The 23,974-nt window shown below is 43.9% G+C and overlaps 1 protein-coding gene across 5 annotated transcripts in view; it reads right to left on the bottom strand.

The window, feature by feature from the left end:
* The window catches only part of LOC135047335 (bile acid receptor-like), a 116,030-nt gene that overhangs the window by 50,246 nt on the left and 41,810 nt on the right, over nt 1–23,974 (bottom strand). The window contains exons 1-2 of one of the 5 annotated variants that reach the window (XM_063955444.1): nt 23,146–23,161; nt 22,820–22,894 (exon numbers count right to left, since the gene is read on the bottom strand). The exons of 2 other annotated variants lie outside the window; for them this stretch is intronic. Coding sequence is in view for 1 of the 3 variants with exons in the window: in XM_063955441.1 (XP_063811511.1) it covers nt 23,146–23,175 (30 nt within the window). In the remaining 2 variants the exon portion in view is untranslated. Of the gene's footprint in view, nt 1–22,819; nt 22,895–23,038; nt 23,113–23,145; nt 23,242–23,974 lie in introns of those variants that run through there. 2 more of the 5 variants (XM_063955443.1, XM_063955441.1) reach the window with 2 other exon arrangements.

Genomic DNA, 23,974 nt, shown 5'->3' with positions numbered 1-23,974 from the left:
TCATGGTATACAGTTGTGATTGTTACAATGTACGTAATGCTGGGTACCCACTGGCCAATATATCGGCCATTTTATTGAATGACCGATATATCACTGCCCGTAGGCCAGTCTTTACCAATGAAATGTCTGTGAACGCCAACGTTCACAGACATATCGCATTGGCCCTGCAGCACACATGATGACCAATATATCTACAGATATATTGGTACATCGTTGTGTGTGTACGGGCGGTCAGCCAACCACCCGTACACATGCTGCAGCAGCCGGTGGTGGTTGGAGGCTGGACTGGGCGGGCGCATGTAAATGCCCACCCAGTTCATGACATCAGTCACGACAGATCGGGCAGTGTGTATGCACAACACACTGCCCGATCCGGCTACAGATATATCTGCAGATGCATTGATCTGCAGATATATCTGCAAGTGTGTACCCAGCTTATGACATTACATAATGCCAGGCAATGATAAGGTAACATGACACAGCTAGTATATTACAGTGCAAATGGAGAACAGTTAGTAAACTTTGGCATGCCATGGTTATTGTTTTCAACATACCGCTAGTTTAGTTCACTGCTATAGGGCTTGTATTAATGTAGAATGATACAGTACATGTTCTTTAGGACTATTTGCAATGATTAACAGATTGCATGTTACTGTATTGTTGCAGCAATGTTTAGCTTTGTATTGTTTCCCTGATTACATATAAAACAAACTGATGCTCAGATAAAAATTTGTGCTAAATTAGTTCTACCCATAGCAACCAATCACGTTCGAAAGTTATTGTTGTTGTACAGTCAGGGCCGTATTAACCATTAGGCTGACTAGGCTGAAGATTAGAGGCCCATCAATTTTTTATGCTGAGGCACTGTTACCTATGCCATAGGGCTCTAGTGGTTAAAGGCACTTTACACTCAGTGCCGTATCAAGGCACAGTCATAGTCAACTAAGGTTTGTTTTGAGACAGTAGGCGGGGGTGAGACAGTGGACTAATAGCGCACTAGCGCTATTTCAAAAGAGAAAAGTAAAGGAGAACGATTGCACTGTGGGAAAAGAGGTCAGCAGACTTTATTTCAACCGGGTATCGGTGACCATGTAAATACTGAAAGTGTAAATGATGACCTAAGCTCTGCTTCCCAAACATCAGCTGTAGTGGGGCCCAAAATACCTAAAAGCCAAGGAGCCCGGCCATGGGTTAATAATATGGACCTGAATACAGTCTAGGAAATCACAGCCCCACACTGATTGTCTATTATGGATTAGAGCACCATATTCTTGTGCATCACTTTCTATAATTGCCCCTGATCCTATCTGTGACTGGTTAATTGTTAGCTAAATGCTAGAGAAATCAATCTCAGAGGATTTCTGGAAAAACATTAACGATTATTTGTATTAAATTGTGTGTTTACATTTAATGCTCACATTCCGATGATAACATAACATACCAGTTATTGGATGTCCATTTACATTAAGTATTATTGTACACTGTGTTTGTTACAACTACCTCCCTTAATATAAGTTGTGTCTAATTAGGAATCCTCATTGGTTAATTACTGTGGTTTTGTTTGCTACTGCCTTGGCGTGGGGGCTGTTGCTGTTCATTAAAAGATTATATGAAAAGCCCGTAAAAATCTTCCAGACCATGAGCCAAAAACACATTTTTGTACATGTGCCAAGAAGAGTTGGAATTCTGGCTTGAGAAATAGGAGAATGGAGGAAGTGGTAGTGTGCATTAAAAACAACACACATTATTATGTTTTACATTTTTGTTAAACCCCTTTTCTTGCTGTCTTATCCTTTTTATAAAATGTATTGATAAGATATTAGCAAATGCTTACTCTATTTAACTATACCGATCTCATACTATTATATACAGAAGTCTACAGAGGAATTGAATGTGGAAATATTCCACCTAAATAATAATAATAAAAAACACAAAAAGGTCATAATTTAATCCTCATATAACTACAGCATACAAACAGTATCATTCAAAAAACACATATAAATAGCAAAACACATATTATGCCTAAATATTGCTTTTAAATATTTAATAAATATAATATGTTATAGAAATGTATGTTTCATTATTCTAAAAATTAGTCTAAAAATATAAAACATTCTTTTCAAATATATAATAAACTCTCAAATTATGGTAAAAAAAACCCACCTGTATTACTCACCTAGTAGTGCTCATGCAAGCTTATACTGAATAATAAAATGATGGTAATGCTTAAAGTTTGAATAAATTTGCAGACAAAAATGCACTGCTATTCAATAACATTGAGAATACTACTGCAACCGCGAAGATGATATGCTTTTGTGGAACAGTTATCTATACATTCATTCTATAAGGTTTATAACTGTGAGACCTATTTTGAGAGAACGGCTGAATGTAAATAAGTGGTTGAGGTATAAAAAAAGAAAATGGAAGAGCCTTATTGGAAGGTGTGAGCCTTTAAAAAAAAAAAATAACTGTCGATTTCAACTGATTTTTACTAGTAGTGAAAAATCCTTCATAGTTTAATATAGGGGCTGATTTATCAACAAGTTTTATCATCCACAATGAGTTTTAAAACTCATTGGGCGGGATTCAATTCTTTTCACCCATTTCCACACTCGTTCTGTTTCTGCCCTCAGGGGCGTTGTATCATTATTTCAGCTCGCTACCACCGGAGTAGCAAAGCACCCAACCCTTTACACAGTAAACCTGGTTAATATGGGCGCAATATACGCGATAACGGAGATCATGTTAGAAAGGAAATTGGGCGTGATATATCATTTGAATCTCACCCACTGCGTATGATAAATGGTGCTCCCTCCCGCCAATCAGCTCCTGTCAACTGTCATGGATGGGATGAAAAACATATGGATCTGACGGTTATGTTGGGACCCTACCCCTATTGTTAGGTTGCTGCAATCATCCATTTTGAATAATCTCTTCTAGGTGTGACCTATCCCACCCAGGGTAATCCTACGTAGTGTGCCCAACGTGGCTGCCTCACCTGGTACCTTTGTGGATAGAATATATAACCAATAGAAGTCGTTACCCAAACTGTCTGCAACAACCCTGTATTATGCTCTCCGTGTGCTTTAGATTTTCTTTTTAATTCTGTATTATTGTATTAATCCTTGTACTATGTGCTTTGTTTTTGATGCCTGTGAAGCCGCCTTGTGTCCTTTTGGAGAAATTATTTTTATTATTTATCAAAACCATGACAGTTATGAGCTGATTGACTGGATCACCATGTATCATACAAAACAAGTTTTAAAACTGATTGTGTATGATTAAGCTTGTTGATAAATCAGCTATGAAACTTTGTTAACTTTTTAAAGTTTGCACTAAACAAGACATAGGACATGAAGGATCTGTTACTCCATTTCTAAGGGCATTGCTCCCATAGTAGAATAAGTACACTGGGGGGATACAGTTAAAATACTGGCTGTCATGATCCCAGCGTTCAGGAAACCGACGCTGGAATCTGGCAACCGGTGAAATACCGCCAGACAGAATCCCGACCTCTGCAAGGTATTCCCACTCAGTTAGTGGGTCCATGCCACTGGGCCGAAGTGTCTCAATCACAGCAGGTCCATGAGGGGACACGATGCCGGGATTCCAACAGACGGGATGCTGCTGTTGGTATATTGACAGTCCGTATCCTGTCTGCCGGTAAAACGTACTAATACCATACTGGAAAGCAACTGTTTCAAATGAGATAGAGCCTAAGGTTATGATTCAGAGGTGGCAGCAGATGCGTCTTTTGGTGGTCGGCATTTTATGCAAATGCAATCCATGTTCTTCAAGGACTGAGACACCCAAAGTGTTTGTAGAAGATGTTATACTGCCTGGTGAGTCTTTAGACGCCACCATCAGTTGCACCAGCGACACTTGCACCAGCCCTATTACAGATTTTCCATTTGAATTTGGTCTGTACACAAACACGTCAGTGACACTCCATAATACGCCCATAAGATGGACCATTTTCATACGTCTGTTTGCCAATTCCCAGTCACCACCCGAGAATGCCCAGCAATTTTTCCATACAATGCGTCTCAATCACAACAGCACCTGTGTGCAGACACTCTGTGTAATGCATGCGCTGTAGGAGCTTTCATGGATTTTTACACATGCAGAGTAGCAAAAAATTTGGCCGACTATGTGAACATCAGTATTGTGTGCTGCTCTGATTCAGGCACTAGGACTATATACAGTTTACTCAGTGGAAGATTGCGCTTCAATATCAAGTCAGCAATAACTAAGGGGGTGATTCCGAGTTGTTCGCTAGCTGTTTTCGTTCGCAGTGCAGCGATTAGGTAAAAAAGTGGCACTTCTGCGCATGCGTATGCGGCGCAATGCGCACGCGCGACGTACTTTCACAACAGCCGATGCAGTTTCACACAAGGTCTAGCGACACTTTTCAATCGCACTGCTGGCCGCAGAGTGATTGACAGGAAGTGGGTGTTTCTGGGAGGTAACTGACCATTTTCGGGGAGTGTGTGTAAAAACGCAGGCGTGTCAGATACAAACGCAGGCGTGCCTGGGGAAACGCAGGCGTGGCTGGCCGAACGCAGTGCGTGTTTGTGACGTCAAAACTGGAACTAAACAGTCTGAAGTGATCGCAAGGTAGGAGTAGGTCTGTAGCTGCTCAGAAACTGCACAATCTTTTTTTGCAGCAGCGCTGCGAACCTTTCGTTCGCACTTCTGCTAAGCTAAGATACACTCCCAGAGGGCGGCGGCTTAGCGTTTGCACGGCTGCTAAAAGCAGCTAGCGAGCGAACAACTCGGAATGAGGGCCTAAATCTGATATGGATGAGTATCAGTAACAAAACTCAGAAGTGAGCAGTTTGATCAAATGATTCATCTAATTCTGCAGAAGGGATTGAGAATTGTCTGTTTAGTTCAGCCCTGCACTGAGGACAAGGTCAATTTTAAACATAATAGCAGTGGGTGGATCTGGCGGGTTGATCCTAATAATAATAATAATAATAATATCTAATCTTGTGCCCCTAAAAAATATAAATATATTGTGCCAGAAATAAAATAAAAATAAAAACTAGTAGCCATAAGAAAAGAAAAAAGAAACTCTTTTGTAATGCAGTGGGTTGCCAAAAAAGAAACATTCATTAGACGGAAGGGACTGCTCCTGATTGGCTGGACACAGTTCTAACTATCATTCCACAAGAGATGAAGAACACCAAGTTACCACCTCAACTATATTGTATAATGGGAATTCCAATAAGTAATTGCTTTTTATTATATTGTAATGAATTTAGATGCAATGAAGGAGGAAAAATCACACATGACACCGGAGAGATAGGGACACAAGGTGGGCCAAATGGCAATTATCTTCTTGTGTTGTTTATGTATGTACGCATTCATATCTTAGACCCCCTGAGAATGTTTACACACAACTCATCTACAGTTAGCTAACTATGAGAAACATTCTTGAAATAGACAGTTCCAATTAAATAATTAACTGCTGTCCATTTGTTTTAATTACCGCCATTTATGCAACAAAATATGCATCATTTTTAACCCCGTATTGTTTGTCTTTCTGTTTCGTCAGCTCCAGAGTCACTCTGAACAACAAGGAATGTTATGCTACCAGGAACATCTTCACTTATTCGATGACCTGCTAATGAATTCTTCTAACCTCCCACTGGTTGGCTGTTTAATCTCCCTTTATTAGATTATCCCAAAGGAATATTGAAAGCAGTTGAAGTTGCGGTTATGATGTTTTTAGAAGGAACAGAGTTACAGTCATATGTCCTCTGAAAATGGGAGTTATTTCATGGAATGCAGACCTACTGAACGCAGATGGAGTTAAAGAAAAGATGTCAAAGGCGTTAAATTAAAGAAGGTTAAACAAGATGAATAGAGGGTTAAGAAACAAATGTGGGGGGTCGTAAAAAGAAAATACAAGTCAGCATTGTTTCACATCCAATCATTTTTTGTGGTTCTGCACAAACAAATTACTGATATTGATGTTATAGTGTTACAGGCTCAAATAGCATTAAAAATATAGGTACAGTACAGTGGTGAGAGTAGGTTCAGTAGGGTAAGGGTTAATGAAGTCTTAGATCGGCAGGTTTAAAGGTATTTTCTTTTTTTTTTTACAAAATGTTTTTATTAAAGTAAAAAAAGAAAAAAATCAAAGTACAAGTTGGTATAAACATGACATACAAGTATATCATATTTACAGTTTGAATGTGACATTGAAATGAACAGAGAGTTACAGATGTGTCCATGTACATCATGGTGGTGGGGAGCGTGCATATGCGCTGCTACCAATACAGTTATTGGTGGGGGGGAGACGGTGGAGGTAGCGCTACCCACTTGTACATGGTAGCCAGGGGAGGTACTTCAGTGTGTGTAGCAGAAGCCTATGCTCCCGCTACCTGTAACTTTTACTGGGGAAGCCGGCTGCCGTGGCAACACTCCTGTGCTACCCATAGAAGTCAATGGAGAAGCTGCTGGCTGTGGGAGGTTGCGATGTGTCGCGATACAGCACCATGACACTCTGCCTCCAGACACATCTGTACATCACATATTCAAAAAAACAACAGGAACTGAGGTACATCAAAAAGTGAATAAACAAGATCAAATTGCAGAATGTCAGTCTTCATGATCCATCAAATGAACACGCACGTTTCAAACTTGTGGCGCCAAGACAAAGACTATATAACTATTTTCTCTTTTTCCAACCAGTATGAAGTAACAATTTTAATAATAATAAAAGTAATAGGTAAAAAGTAGAGAAGGATAATGGGGAAAGGAAGGAAAAAAGGGGGTAAGATTACAGAAGAAATGAGTCATGCATGACCAGGCCCAACGCCATCACTGTCAGTAGTGTAAGTAATTGGGGGGTCTTGTAAAAGCATTCTATTCTTATACCCTTTTGTTCAGTTAAAACAATATTTCCCAAATTTAAAAGAATTGTTCTGTTTCCTGTGCCTTAATAAAGAGAAGATTCAACCCAATCCATTTTAAAAATATAAAATAATTTTGCTTTGAACATAGGTAAAGAAGGAGGGGTAGTATGGGTCTACTGTTGAAGAATATATTTTTTAGCTACAGCCAAAACAATCAACAGTAGTTTTTTTTACTCCCCTTAGAAACTCTAGTAGCCACCGGGAGATATCCCAGCAGTCCCCAGCCCAGCGTCAATGGAAGGTGAAAGTCAGCAAACACAAATTGTTCAACAGCAATCCAAAATTTCTTAATGATACTACAGTCCCATATATATGGATGCTTCCGATTGGGCACACTTTTGACACGCTGAAGAATTTGGGATGCCAATAAGGTAACATAGATAGCGGGAAAGATAACCTCTATAAAATAGTCTATAGAACTTCTCTCTATAAGTAGTAGCAGCTATTAACAGTATTCTCAAAGGTGAGAATTAGTAATTTCCTAAGTATAACCAGTTAGATCTAATCACAGTCCCACCACGTGTAAAGAAAAAAAAATGTCCCTTTTCCTGTAGCTTCTAAAACAATAAAGATTTGCTTATTTAGTTATTTATAGTATATTTGCAGCTTTCAAAGAGAAAAGTAAGCTCATTATAATATCTAAAGCTTTGTAGATACCTTCCAACAGTGTGACCCAGTGATGAGGCAATGCAGTGTGACAGTGCATTGCATCCGCCGTACACAGTAAATGATCTTCTGTACAATGGCGCATGCTGTAGATAACTACACCACATTAGCCATAGAATCGAATTATCTACGGTAGTGAATGACGGGTTGGACATACACACTATATGATGATGGTGCAGATTGGTCGAAAGTACCGATATCGCACAATGGGGCAGATGTATTAAGTTTGGAGAAGTGATAAAGCAGTGATAAGTGGAAGGTGATAACGCACCAGCCAATCAACTCCTAATTGTCAATTTACATATTGGAGTTGATTGGCTGGTGCGTTATCACCTTTCACTTATCACTGCTTTATCACTTCTCCAGGCTTAATACATGTGCCCCAATATATCGTATTGTGGATTAGTTTGGAAAGGATTGTATGAACCATGCCAAATTGCCGATGTTTATACTGAAATTGACAGTCTCTTGAGTATTGATAGCAAAGTCATATACTTTGTTATATAACATTCAGTTTATATTGTGACTTATATATGGTTATTTACAAATCTCAATGCATTTTTATGTATCAGTGCTTTTAGTGATTTTGGGGTCTCTTTATGAAGCAGTGATAGCCCCTTCGTCTGAGTGCTTCAGTTGTAGAAAGGGGTATCACAAAGAAATTACGCAAAGGCTTTGCTTGATACCCACCCAGTAAAACTCCTGTGCACATGCACACCTGCTGGCTGCACATGGGCATTTCACAGTGACACTTTGCTGGAAGAGCTAGGCTGCTGGTGAGATAGTTAGTGAGATTTTTTTTGGGCCAGAGAGGGAGTTGGTAGTGAAATACAGTGGGGAGTCGCTAGTGAAATGCAGGCATGTCATGACAATTTTGTTGGCATGTCACAGCCAGCGACTGACTCTTGGTGCTCAGTTGTAATGGCTCCGGTGGCTTAGTTCCAACAGACATTCTGAGTAGCCACAGGATTGCTCAGAAGTTTGGTGTGCAATTGATGGTCCGTATTTGTATGTAAGTGGCAGATTAGAGATGCAGCCAGTGGGCATCTTTGAACAAATTAGAGCGGCTGCTGCATTAGGATATTTCACAGTACCGCAGCATACAAAGACACAGTTGCTGATGCAAGTGTGTCCACCTCTGAATTAGGCTCATTGTCCTTAACATGTAGGGTGGAAACCAGCAGTATACAGATGTGTCTTCATACACCTAGCCTCAATACACCACACTCTCTAAAAGGTGCAGCGTACCATCTTATTCTTACAATATTGCATCTTATTGGCATTGCTGATGCAGCGAAACACCTCTGAAAGTGTACTACAGACTCTGGGCTGCAACTCTAACCCCACAGGAAATCACTTTAAACATGTACAAAGTTGCAGTTGAAGCACAACGGAACTTGGCGTGAGAAAAAGCCATGGCTGCTGGATGGTAGCACTTCGTACACAGATTAAGACTCACTCACACACAAATGTAGAAATGTTGCACATCAAATTGATCAGTGCAGTATAGCAGGGCAGTTTTGTCACTTTTATTTGTTATATTTGTGTGAATGAGATGCGCAGAAAAAGACACTTGGTTCGGTTGAGTCACCAGGGAACTGGCACTTCAAGAGGAGCTATTAGCGCAACTGAAGCCACAGTGTTTGAGGACCAGGGGCAGCTCCAACCTACTTATAGGAGGACAGCTAGGTCCCGGGACCTGCACAATGGACCTGGCAGGTACCGGCACATGCTCATGAGCCGATGTGCAAATGAGCATGCGCAAAACACCAGATTCTATAGACTGCTTCGGCTGCAGCCCATAGAAGCTGACTAGGGCTGCATGAAAGCAGGGAGTGGCTTCCTCCAAGAAGCCCGCTCTCTGCTTATTGCAGCCCGGTCTGACAGTCCCAGAGCAAGAAAACACCTCCCAATGGGACTGCCTTGTGTGTCTGTAACTGACAAGTAGAACTTCCAGTAGGAAGTCACTTTCAGTTACAGGACTGTATCTGGCTCACTGACACTGAGCTGAAGTAAAGTATTTTACTGGGAGGGATGCAGTCTTGCCGCCCATAGGTAAAATCAGCCACTGATGAGGACACATTTGTACCTTGGGCACAATTCAGAACTGATTGCAAGGCGTGTGATTATTGATTGACTGCGCATGCGTATGGATCAGTGCGCAAGCCCAAGGCCAAACGGCAAGAAAATCTACCAACTTATTTGATCGCTAGGCATACGCAAATTGATTGACAGGAAGCCGATGTTTGGGGGTGGTAACTGGCCATTTTCTGGGAGTGTCAGGGAAAAAACAAGCATTCCCAAGCGTTTTCAGGGAGAGTGTGTGACGTCAGCTCCGGCCGCGGTCAGCCTGAGTCTATCGCACTGTAGGAGTAGGTCCTGGGCTACTCACAGACTGGAAAAATCATTTGATGGTGAATGAGTTGCAAATTGATTTGCAGGTGACCGGCATTCAAAGAGATTTTTGCAAGGCATATACAGACTTGCTGGGGCGGGTTTTTACTCTGTCTGGGCAGCGACTATCTGATCGCAAACCTCTGCAAATTTGCAGAGGAGCAATCAGGTCTGAATTACCCCTTTATTTTTTAACAGCTCATCAATGGAATGTCAGATTAACATTAAACAATGGGGGTCATTCCGAGTTGTTCGCTCGTTGCCGATTTTCACAACGGAGCGATTAAGACGAAAATGCGCATGCGCATGGTACGCAGTGCGAATGCGCTAAGTATTTTAGCACAAAATTTAGTAGATTTACTCACGTCCGAACAAAGAATTTTCATCGTTGAAGTGATCGGAGTGTGATTGACAGGAAGTGGGTGTTTCTGGGCGGAAACTGACCGTTTTCAGGGCGTGTACGGAAAAACGCAGGCGTGCCAGGATAAAAAGCGGGAGTGTCTGGAGAAACGGGAGTGGCTGGCCGAACGCATGGCGTGTTTGTGACGTCAAACCAGGAATGAAATGGGCTGAGCTGATTGCAGTGTAGGAGTAAGTCTCGAGCTACTCAAAAATAGCTAAGAATTTTATATTCGCAATTCTGCTAATCTTTCGTTCGCAATTCTGCTATGCTAAGATACACTCCCAGAGGGCGGTGGCCTAGCGTGTGCAATGCTGCTAAAATCTGCTAGGAATGACCCCCCATGTACAGTATTTACTTTTATGGTTTATAGCTGACAATTATTAATTAGGCATTTATTGGTTCTTTAAATAAAGGAGATCCAGGATTGAGAAATAAAACAAATTACAGTTTCACAAAAAAATACAGCTAGAGTAAAATACTGTATTGTCATAGAATTACTTTACAATTGATGACTTGTTATATAAGTCTGATAGGATACAAGATAGATCAACAAAATCTCACACATGTAGGTAGGTAAGTTTGGCAATGTGACTTCTAAATACCTTCTGTGTCATTTTATTTTTGGGGAGTACTTTATTTTCTGTCTGTACATTTTATAGGGTTTGGCACATGATAAGAATATATAGTTATTAGGGTTTGTACAGTACGGTACTACTGTGGGATATGATTCAACAATAGGAGCTGCTTTTCCCAGTACTACCCTATTCACTAGCACTCAGGTGCCTCCTGGAATAATCCCAGTAGTATAGCATTGCTAACATCACCAGTGCAGACAGTAGCATGAGACAAAGCGCAGCAATAAACACTCAGGGGGTTATTCAGAGATGGACACAGATCTTGCTTCCCGCAGCAAGATCCGTGTCTATCTACTCAAATGCTGGGGGCCGCCCAGCACAGGGCAAGGCCATCCAGCATTTGTGTGGCGCCACCCCACGATGCATTTACAATTTAATTGAGAACGCATCGATCAGAGGTTTACCTCCGCCTGCCCAGCCTGGCTGCTCTGGCATGTAACTGATGTATTCATACATTTTTGAAGGTAGGAGACACCTTCACCCTAATTTAGCACCCTGCCCCACCCACCCCTCTGATTTTAAATAGTCCAACACTCTAGCCTTTACATTTGGAATGAGCACACTGAGGTAAGACTCCTACATTTTGTTTAATATGGCAGTCCATAATGGGGGGAATTCTCTGGGGTGCGGGGCTCCCTGTGCCTGCCGTGGCTGGGTGTCCCTGGGGCATCGCAATTTAACACTATTTCATCACTCCATGGCCCTTATAGTTTGTTTTATATATACGTAACACCTTCACATAATTTTCTTTTACTCCTCACATTATTCACACATGCAGCAACAGCTGCTCCTACCTCTTTAACCCTATATTTTTTATCACTCCTGCGATGCCCTGGGGTTGTCTGGCTGGGTGGCTCTGGGGTGTCCTGCCCCCCGGACCTGAACCCCTATAGTTAGTGTTAGGGACTTACCCAATGAGAGGCTACCTTGATGCGGTGGGTAAGCTCATAGCCCTGGCCAGGAATATGCTAAGTGCCTCTGGTTACTACAGGTTGAGCTAGTGTGAGATAGTGCACCTGCTACCTTTTCCATCTGTACACTTTACTAAGTCTCAAGCAGAGTAGCACCTCACTACCTAATTAAGGTGTGCAAATTAGGGCCCTTTTTCCTTTTGCTCTGGCATGCGGTCAAGCAATATTTTTTTTCACAGAGTGGTTCTGTGACATTACGCAGCTGCCCCGAAAATGATCCTGACTCGCCCCCATTTTGCCCACCATGTCCCTGCCATGCCATGTTGCTGCCCCCCCAATGGCCGCTACTGTCAATCATCTTTCTACTTCCAGGATGAGGCTGCACTGTGAACCAGTGTAACCAGTGTGCATGTGCAGATCCTCTGGATGCAGCCGCTGCTTACAGACGCATGTCAGCAACCGGATCTGAATAAACCCCACCACCGTCCAATGAGACAGAACAAAACACAATGAAAATAACCAGGCCGAGGTCAAAAGGAAATTGAAATGGACAATGGTCAAAGGACAAACATAGGTCTGAGCAGGCTGAAGACTGGAGCAAAGGTCAAATATACAGCCAAGGTTCAAAAAGGCAGGCAGTGGTCAAAGGCTTAATCCAAAACACAGGCACAAGTAAATTCCAAAATACAGGACCAGACAAAAGACTGTCTGGGTAGACTCAGCAGTGTAAGAATGGCACTGTCACACTCGCGGCGCTGCGGCTGCCGTGCTTACCGCTCCGGGTGCGCTGGGTCTCCTGGCGGTCGTCGCCTCCGGTGGGCTCTGGGTCGTCGCGTCTTGCTGGCGCTGCCTCCGGTGGGTTCCCGGGGTGTGGGCGCCGCCATTGCGCCCGGCATTCACGAGAGCGTGGTGAGCGGGTGACGTCATCGGCCCCTTCCGCCAATCGGGAGAGGGCGGGAAGTTCAAAGGCAGACGCCATACAGAGCCCCGGCGCCTGAGTATCGTCTTTTCCAATGATCACCAGTGCTAGCAGCGTTCAGCGTGTTCTCAAGCTGAACGTCTCCTGTGTTCCAGCGTTGCAGACTATCTTTCAGTGGGACATTCCCTGTGCTACCAGCATTACAGAGTATCTCTCAGTGGGACATTCCCTGTGCTACCAGCGTTACAGAGTATCTCTCAGTGGGACATTCCCTGTGCTACCAGCGTTACAGAGTATCTCTCAGTGGGACATTCCCTGTGCTACCAGCGTTACAGTGTATCACTCAGTGGGACATTCTCTGCGTTACCAGCGTTACAGTGTATCTCTCAGAGGGACACCTCCTGTGCTTCCAGTATTACAGGGTATCCCTAAGTGGAACGCCTCCCAAACTTCCAGAGTTACACTGAATCTCAAATCCTCATTTATTTCTTCAGCATCACTCACAAGTTCTTCATTCTTCTGTGTGCTTCAACATCGTTCTCAAATCCTCATTCGTTTCTTCAACATCGCTCACAAGTTCTTCATTCTTCTGTGTGCTTCAACACCGTTCTCAAATCTTCATTCATCTCTTCAGCATCGCTCACAAGTTCTTCATTCTTCTGTGTGCTTCAACATCGTTCTCAAATCTTCATTCATCTCTTCAGCATCGCTCACAAGTTCTGCATTCTTCTGTGTACTTCAGCATCGCCCCCAAGCCTTGGCCACAACTATTCTTTAGCATTACACGTCTGTTACAACGGCTAAGTTCTGCATGAGGAAAACCTACATCCGGCCATCCCTGCTCCGGCCCAGCTGTGGTTCCTCTTCCCTATCATCGGAAGAACCCCCGAGTTCTCAACACTCCCAACCCAGGTCAGTGATAGTATACTCAGGCCACATGGACCCGGGGGATCAGAACCCAGAGTCAAGCGCCATCCAAAACTTGTCTTCCCGAGTTCAGGAATTATCCGGCCGGCTGGATCAAATTCAGGCCTCCCTGGCTTCAGTAGTTCCGGCTCCTGCTCCAGTACCCGCTCCAGTAGTCGTCTCCAGTAATGTTCAATCCTCGTCTGGAACCAGGTCACGCCTTCAGCTTCCCACTCCCTCTCGCTATAATGGGAATCCAAAGAATTGCCGTGGTTTTCTCAACCAATGCGAGGTGCATTTTGAACTTCTCTCACACAATTTCCCCACGGATCGGTCCAAAGTGGCATACATTATTTCCTTGCTTGAAGGTTCAGCATTGGATTGGGTGTCTCTGTTGTGGGAACGATCTGACCCATTGGTTTCCAGTTACACTAATTTCATCGCATCATTCCGAAGATTTTTGATGAGCCCGGCAGAACGACCGCTGCCTCCTCGGACCTGCTCCGAGTCCGTCAAGGCTCCCGTTCTGTGGGAGAGTATGTGGTTCACTTCCAGACCATTGCCTCAGAACTACGCTGGAATAATGATGCTCTCAGGGCCGCTTTCTGGAACGGGCTCTCTGACCGTCTGAAGGACGAGCAGGTCACTAGGGATCTGCCGGATCCTTTAGAAGAGTTGATCTCACTCTGTGTCAAGGTGCATCTTCGCGTGCAGGAACGAGGTGGCGAACGTAGTCGGTCAGATCGATCCAGATTCCGGCTTCTCCCGCCTAAGCAAACAGTTACCCCGAGTCCGGACGAACCCATGCAAATCAACCGATCCCGGCTGTCCCCGGAGGAACAACAGCGCCGTCGTGAGGGTAAACTCTGCCTCTACTGTGGAGCCGCGGATCACTTTATCAAGTTCTGCAAGTCCCGTCCGAGAAACGGGCAGGCCTAGCTTGTTCCGGAGGAGTCAAGTTAGGGGTTACATCTAAATCTTCTCTGACAGTGGATTGTTTACTCTCCGTGTCTCTGTTTTCTGAATCTATAGCCAAACCTGTGAAGGCCCTGTTGGACTCCGGGGCTGCAGGGAATTTTGTTTCTCTTTCTTGTGTTCAGAGTCTGGGTTTACAGTTACAGTCTGTCAAATGACCTATAACGTTGACTGCCATCAATGGTACCAAAATATCTAATGGTCTTATTACAAGTCGCACAGAGCCAATCAAGCTGCAGGTCGGAGCTCTGCATCAAGAACATTTGGAGTTTCTAGTAATTCCGGAGATGCCTCACGATCTTGTTCTTGGTCTACCTTGGCATAAAATTCATAACCCTCACGTCGACTGGAAGTCATCACAAATATTGTCCTGGAGTTCGTTTTGTCACTCTAGTTGTCTCACTCCTGTTTACCCGCTCCGTGCATCTTCCAAGTCGCATGAGGAGCTCATTCCGGAGGCCTATCGGGAGTTCACAGATGTGTTCTCGGAACAGGCGGCCGATCAGATACCACCCCATAGACCCTGGGACTGTCCCATTGAGCTTATCCCAGGGAAAATGCCACCCCAGGGACGCACATATCCCTTGTCATTACCCGAGACCCAAGCTATGTCGGACTATATCAAATCTAATCTACTGAAAGGATTAATTCGCCCCTCTAGCTCCCCGGCTGGAGCAGGTTTCTTTTTCGTGAAGAAGAAAGACGGGGGGTTAAGACCATGTATTGATTATCGTGGCTTAAACGATATCACCTTTAAGAACAAATACCCTTTGCCGCTAATTACTGAGCTATTTGATAGGGTTCGTGGAGCCCACGTCTTCACTAAACTCGACTTAATAGGAGACTATAATCTGATACGTATCTGACAGGGGGATGAATGGAAGACGGCCTTCAATACCAGGGACGGGCATTACGAATATCTGGTAATGCCGTTTGGCCTCAGCAATGCCCCTGCCATTTTTCAGGGATTTGTAAATGAAATCTTCCGAGATATGTTATACCAAAGCGTAGTGGTGTACTTGGATGACATTCTGATATTTTCTAAGAATCTTGCAGAGCACAGAGTACAGGTCAAAGAAGTACTTCTTCGCTTATGAAGGAATCGTCTCTACGGCAAGATTTCCAAATGTATCTTTAAGGTCCCTTCGATTCCGTTCCTCGGTTATGTCATCTCGGGTACGGAGCTTCGCATGGATCCGGAAAAAACTCACTGCCAATCGGGACTGGACTCAGCCTCTCTCCTTGAAAGCGGCACAAAGATTCCTGGGCTTTGCAAATTACTACCGGAAATTCATTAAGGGATTTTCTACCATCGTTGCACCCATTACTGCCCTAACCAAAAAGGGGTCTGACCCAAGTCTCTGGTCTTCCGAAGCTGTAGAAGCGTTTGCCCAGTTGAAATCAGCCTTTATGTCTGCTCCGGTACTCCAACAACCGAATTTCTCAAAACCATTCTTCTTGGAAGTCAATGCTTCCTCAGTAGGCATCGGTGCCGTCCTTTCACAGTACTCTTCTGATGGGAAGTTACATGCATGTGGTTTCCATTCTCGTAAGTTCTCTCCTGCTGAACGAAACTACACCATTGGAGATCAGGAACTTTTAGCAATAAAATCTGCCATAGAAGAATGGAGGTACTTATTGGAAGGTGCAAACACCTAATTACTATTTACACCAATCACAAGAACTTGTTGTATATCAAGACGGCCCAGTGCTTGAATCCCCGTCAAGCTAGATGGGCGCTCTTCTTCACTCGGTTCTCGTTCGTTATTAAGTACCGGGCCGGGACTCTTAACGCTAAGGCTGATGCTCTGTCTCGTTCTTTAACGGCCTCGAATGAGGAGAATTCCTTTGAAAAGAGTTTAATTCTCAGTCCAGTCTCTATTTCAGCAGTTCCCACCTCTCTGGGTCCTCTTCCTGGGAGAATGTCTGTACCAGTTGAATTTCGACCAAAGTCACTGCAGTGGGCTCATATCTCCAAGTTTTCCGGTCATCCTGGAGTTCAAAAAATGTGTGAATTTCTACGAAGGTCATATTGGTGGGACACCATGAAGAAGGATATACAAGATTATGTCAATTCATGTCCTCAATGTGCTCAGCACAAAACTCTTCGTCTGCCTCCTGCGGGGTTGCTTCGTCCACTGTCCATTCCTAAGAAACCCTGGACCCATATTTCTATGGACTTTATTACCAAATTACCCCTCTCCAAGGGTTACAATACCATCTGGGTGATTATTGACCGCTTTTCAAAAATGGCACATTTTGTTCCGTTGACCGGTTTACCAACGGCTCCCAAGTTGGCTTTACTATTTATTCGTGAACACTTCCGCCTGCACGGGTTACCTCGGGAGATAGTCTCTGATCGAGCGGTACAGTTTACTGCAAGATTTTGGAGGGCCCTCTGCTAAGCCTTACAAATAAAACTCAAGTTCTCATCTGCTTACGATCCACAAACCAATGGGCAAACTGAACGTGTCAATCAAGATTTAGAGACTTTTCTCCGTGTTTATCTCTCTCCTTCACAGGACGATTGGGTGGAACTGTTACCCTGTGCCGAGTTTGCCCATAATCATCTGTACCACTCTTCCACTGGTGAGTCCCCATTCTTTATTAATTACAGATTCTATCCACGAGTCCCAGAATTACCAATTTTTCCTTTGGAGGATGTTCCTGCTGCAGCTTCCACTCTCCGGCACTTTAGTCAAATCTGGAGTAGGGTTCATGCTAATCTCAAGAAAATCTCTGGCCGCTACAAATTCTTTGCAGATAGAAAACGGCGAGCAGCTCCTCAATACAAAGTTGGTGACAGGGTATGGCTCTCTACCCGCAATCTTCGTTTAAGAGTACCCGCTATCAAGTTTGCTCCGAGGTTCATCGGTCCTTACCCCGTTTTGCAAGTCCTGTACCCTGTTGTCTGCAAATTGGGATTGCCTTCCCACTTTCGGGTACCAAATTATTTCCATGTTTCTCTCCTTCGTCCCCTCATTTTAAATCGGTTTCATTCGGAGTCTCCTAGCCCAACCTCTGTAGAGACTGAAGCTGGAACAGAATTTGAAATCAAAACTATTTTTGACTCTCGTTATCTGCACAAGAATTTACAGTATCTGGTAGAATGGAAAGGTTATGGTCCTGAGGAGAGTAGCTGGGTCAAATCTTCTGAAGTCACTGCTCCCCGACTAGTCCGGATCTTTCATTCTAAACATCCAATGAAACCAGGAAAGTGTCCAGGGGCCACTCCTAAAGGAGGGGGTACTGTCACACTCACGGCGATGCGGCTACCGCGCTTACCGCTCCGGGTGCGCTGGGTCTCCCGGCGGTCGTCACCCCCGTTGGCCTCTGGGTCGTCGCGTCTTGCTGGCGCTGCCTCCGGCGGGTTCCCGGGGTGTGGGCGCCGCCATTGCGCCCCGGCATCCACGAGAGCATGGTGAGCGGGTGACGTCATCGGCCCCTTCCGCCAATCGGGAGAGGGCGGGAAGTTCAAAGGCAGACGCCATACAGAGCCCCGGCGCCTGAGTATCGTCTTTTCCGATGATCACCAGTGCTAGCAGCGTTCAGCGTGTTCTCAAGCTGAACGTCTCCTGTGTTCCAGCGTTGCAGACTATCTTTCAGTGGGACATTCCCTGTGCTACCAGCGTTACAGAGTATCTTTCAGTGGGACATTCCCTGTGCTACCAGCGTTACAGAGTATCTCTCAGTGGGACATTCCATGTGCTACCAGCATTACAGAGTATCTCTCAGTGGGACATTCCCTGTGCTACCAGTGTTACAGTGTATCACTCAGTGGAACCTTCGCCGTGCTACCAGAGTTACAGTGTATCACTCAGTGAAACCTTCCCTGTGCTACCAGCGTTACAGTGTATCACTCAGTGGGACATTCTCTGCGTTACCAGCGTTACAGTGTATCTCTCAGAGGGACACCTCCTGTGCTTCCAGTATTACAGAGTATCCCTAAGTGGAACGCCTCCCAAACTTCCAGAGTTACACTGAATCTCAAATCCTCATTTATTTCTTCAGCATCACTCACAAGTTCTTCATTCTTCTGTGTGCTTCAACATCGTTCTCAAATCCTCATTCGTTTCTTCAACATCGCTCACAAGTTCTTCATTCTTCTGTGCGCTTCAACACCATTCTCAAATCTTCATTCATCTATTCAGCATCGCTCACAAGTTCTTCATTCTTCTGTGTGCTTCAACATCGTTCTCAAATCTTCATTCATCTCTTCAGCATCGCTCACAAGTTCTGCATTCTTCTGTGTACTTCAGCATCGCCCCCAAGCCTTGGCCACAACTATTCTTTAGCATTACACTTCGGTTACAATGGCTAAGTTCTGCATGAGGAAAACCTACATCCGGCCATCCCTGCTCCGGCCCAGCTGTGGTTCCTCTTCCCTATCATCGGAAGAACCCCCGAGTTCTCAACACTCCCAACCCAGGTCAGTGACAGGCACTGGATGTACTTATGTGAATACTGACCAATCAGCTCCTGGGTAGCAATCATGTGAGCTACACACACACTCCAATTGCTGCTGATCAGCTTTGATTGATGAGAAATAAGGAGCCTAGAAAGGCAAATAACTTAGCTGCAGAAGAATTCCTGTAAACTCAGGAAGGCATGGTGAAATTTTATTGACTAGCAACCTCACAGTACACAAAAGACAAAATTAACGAAAATACAGTGGCATGCTACAGATAGCCAGGACAGAGCATAACATAAGTACTTGATTAAGCCTTGCAGAGAGATAAAGTGGAGAGAGGTACAGTACCTGTCAATCAGCTCTTCACTGCTAATTTACAGGCTGTGTTTGTAAAATGACAGGAGCTGATTGGTTGGTACTTTATCTCTCCATTTTATCTCTCTCCTAGGATTGATACATCTCCTCAAAGGGAGCTCATTAAGTTTTAAATTGTTCCAGATTTTTTTGCTGTAAAACAATGGGGTAAATTTACTAAGATTCGTATTTTCCCGTTTCAGGTCAAAGTTCAATCACGAATGACATCGAAAGTGTAAAACTGCAACTTTTTGAATTGATTACGACTAATTTACTAAGCTGTCGTATTCGGGTTTTTCTTTTGTTCCGATGTCGATGTCATTCGTGGGTTTTTTTCTATTTTTACGGCAGTGATTAGCAAAACACTGCCGACTTTTTTTACAATCAATCTCGGCCGGATCTGTGTGATCCGTGCTGGGGTTTATTTTATTTTTTAAATTAAACACTGTAAAATAATAAAAAAAAATGCGTGGGGTCCCCCCTCCTAAGCATAACCAGCCTCGGGCTCTTTGAGCCGATCCTGGTTGCAAAAATATGGGGGGGAAAATGACAGGGGTTCCCCCATATTTAAGCAACCAGCATCGGGCTCTGCGCCTGGTCCTGGTCCCAAAAATACGGGGGACAAAAAGAGTAGGGGTCCCCCGTATTTTTAAAACCAGCACCGGGCTCCACTAGCTGGACAGATAATGCCACAGCCGGGGGTCACTTTTATATAGTGCCCTGCGGCCGTGGCATCAAAAATCCAACTAGTCACTCCTGGCCGGGGTACCCTGGGGGAGTGGGGACCCCTTCAATCAAGGGGTCCCCCCCCCCAGCCACCCAAGGGCCAGGGGTGAAGCCCGAGGCTGTCCCCCCCCATCCAATGGGCTGCGGATGGGGAGGCTGATAGCCTTTGTTGTAAAAGAAAAGATATTGTTTTTAGTAGCAGTACTACAAGGCCCAGCAAGCCTCCCCCGCATGCTGGTACTTGGAGAACCACAAGTACCAGCATGCGGCGGAAAAACTGGCCCGCTGGTACCTGTAGTACTACTACTAAAAAAATACCCAAAAAAAGACAAGACACACACACCGTGAAAGTATAATTTTATTACATACATACACACATACATACATACTTACCTTAAGTTCCCACGCAGGTCGGTCCTCTTCTCCAGTAGAATCCAAGGGGTACCTGTTGAAGAAATTATACTCACGAGATCCAGGGGTCCAGGCTCCTCAGGAAATCCAGGGGTAATCCACGTACTTGAAAAAAAAAAAAAAACGGTGTCCCGACCACGAACTGAAAGGGGACCCATGTTTGCACATGGGTCACCTTTCCACGAATGCCAGAAACCCACTCTGACTTCTGTCTAAGTGGGTTTCTTCAGCCAATCAGGGAGCGCCACGTTGTAGCACTCTCCTGATCAGCTGTGTGGTCCTGTCCTCACTGACAGGCAGCACACGGCAGTGTTACAATGTAGCGCCTATGCGCTACATTGTAACCAATGATGGGAACTTTCTGCTCAGCAGTGACGTCACTTTAGGTCAACCGCAGGGCAGAAAGTTCCCATCATTGGTTACAATGTAGCGCATAGGCGCTACATTGTAACACTGCCGTGTGCTGCCTGTCAGTGAGGACAGGACCACACAGCTGATCAGGAGAGTGCTACAACGTGGCGCTCCCTGATTGGCTGAAGAAACCCACTTAGACAGAAGTCAAAGTGGGTTTCTGGCATTCGTGGAAAGGTGACCCATGTGCAAACATGGGTCCCCTTTCAGTTCGTGGTCGGGACACCGTTTTTTTTTTTTTTTCAAGTACGTGGATTACCCCTGGATTTCCCGAGGAGCCTGGACCCCTGGATCTCGTGAGTATAATTTCTTCAACAGGTACCCCTTGGATTCTACTGGAGAAGAGGACCGACCTGCGTGGGAACTTAAGGTAAGTATGTATGTATGTGTGTATGTATGTAATAAAATTATACTTTCACGGTGTGTGTGTCTTGTCTTTTTTTGGGTATTTTTTTAGTAGTAGTACTACAGGTACCAGCGGGCCAGTTTTTCCGCCGCATGCTGGTACTTGTGGTTCTCCAAGTACCAGCATGCGGGGGAGGCTTGCTGGGCCTTGTAGTACTGCTACTAAAAACAATATCTTTTCTTTTACAACAAAGGCTATCAGCCTCCCCATCCGCAGCCCATTGGATGGGGGGGGACAGCCTCGGGCTTCACCCCTGGCCCTTGGGTGGCTGGGGGGGGGGACCCCTTGATTGAAGGGGTCCCCACTCCCCCAGGGTACCCCGGCCAGGGGTGACTAGTTGGATTTTTGATGCCACGGCCGCAGGGCACTATATCAAAGTGACCCCCGGCTGTGGCATTATCTGTCCAGCTAGTGGAGCCCGGTGCTGGTTTTAAAAATACGGGGGACCCCTACTCTTTTTGTCCCCCGTATTTTTGGAACCAGGACCAGGCGCAGAGCCCGATGCTGGTTGCTTAAATATGGGGGAACCCCTGTCAATTTTTTCCCCATATTTCTGCAACCAGGATCGGCTCAAAGAGCCCGAGGCTGGATATGCTTAGGAGGGGGGACCCCACGCAATTTTTTTAAATAAAATAACAACTTTCCCACCCCTTCCCACTGATATACATGCACGGATCTCATGGATCCCTGCATGCCTATCCAATCACGGAAAAAAAAAGTAGGTCTGTTTTTTTTTAGCACTTTTTTACGAGTTGTAATTTTTCACGGCAGTGTTTGTTTGTTTTTTGCTTTGCACTTCTTAGTAAATGACCGAGATTCATACTTAAACAGCCGCGTTTTGACCGATGGTGTATTCATTCGTAATTTTTTACTTGGACTTGCAAAAAATTACGAATGCCCTCATCTCTGCCGTGATTAGTGTTTAGTAAATTACCGAGATGACACTTTGATGAAAAAACGGCATCTCGGTCAAAATCGGGAGCTTAGTAAATTTCCCCCATTGTCGGGAAAAGCACAAAGTGTACTTAAAAAACACAAGTTAGTTATCAGTATTAAATAAATACAATTTTTGAACTCATTATAACGTTAAATTATGTTTTACCAGAAGAACATTCTGTGCTGTGGTAAAAAATTGATAAAGAGTAATTTGCTTACATTTTATTGCCATGCAAAATATTTGAAATCGATGGACGACCAAGAGTATGACAGTATTGTACTGTGTTGCCTTTGGAGGTGCAAAATAATAAAACAGACTCACATAAGTTCAGTATATTTGTATTATCATAAGTTCATTTTTAGTAGTATTTTTCTAATTAAACTACTTAAAATAAATTGTTTTTATTTAACTTTGCTGCTTAAATTTACCTTCAATGATTCATGTTTCTGATACTTCCCCCAGAGTTAAGTTCACATTCCTGAATATTTTGCAGGTTTCCAGACCTGTGGCATTAATATAGGTACATAAAAGTAGGGATCAAGTAATGGAATTTCGGTTGAATGGTTTATTCTTATATTTAATGGGTTACTAAGTTTGGGTCATTTACTGCCAAGCAATAGGAGGTGCCTCAGGTATAGATCATTTACCATAGCATTTTCCCTCCTAAGGTTAAAAGTACTTTCAGTGATTGTAATTGGGAAGCTTGTCTCGTATACTTGTCTCATTACTTTGTCTCATTGTATTTGTGCTTTACCACATAAGGTGGGTTCTCTGAATCCAACATCACCAGGATTTTTCTGCTAGAAGACCCAGAACAACTCTGTCACAGCCCTCTAATGTTAGAGCATATCTAAATAAAATAAAATAAAAATAAAAGTTAAAATTTATACCCAGATACAGGAGAATGAAGGAGCAAAAGCAATGACATAAACTTGGTATACTGGTATATATTAAAAATCATAAAATAAAATGTTTTTTTCCCCCTAGATAATTATTCTAGATGAAAAATATATAATTACTAGACTAGAGAACCAAATGAAAGTTTCATTATTTATATACATTTTTTGTATGAGTACAGTACGGTATATGGTCAGTAGATCATATATACCATATGGTCGACACGCATTAGGTCGACATGGTCAACATGGTCATTAAGTCAACCTATGAAAGGTAGACAGTGCTTATGATCGACAGGTACAAAATGTTGACATGCCAATGGTTGACATACATATGGTCGATATGAGTTTTTTTATTTTTTTCACTTTTTGAAACTTCTTCATACAGTACTTTACCATCCACGTGGACTATGACTGGGAATAGTAACATAAGGGGATGCAATGCATTAATTAGGGTCCACGTGCTCAAACAGCAAAAACGACACCAAACAATGCAAAAATTGTGTGTCGACCTTTTCCTGTGTTGACCATTTTCCATGTTGACCTTTTAGACCTGTCGACCTTTTCCTGTGTTGACCTTTCATAGATCAACATAATGACCATGGCGACCTTTTGTTCATGTTGACCTTTTTTTAATTATCGACCATATGGTGTCGACCTAATGATTGTAGACCTTCTTACTGTAGA

The sequence above is a fragment of the Pseudophryne corroboree genome, chromosome 2 (genome assembly GCF_028390025.1).
Source record: "Pseudophryne corroboree isolate aPseCor3 chromosome 2, aPseCor3.hap2, whole genome shotgun sequence".
Taxonomy (NCBI): Eukaryota; Metazoa; Chordata; class Amphibia; order Anura; family Myobatrachidae; genus Pseudophryne; species Pseudophryne corroboree.
The sequence above is the reverse complement of the archived record's forward strand: the minus strand, read 5'-3'. Positions and strand labels throughout refer to the sequence as shown.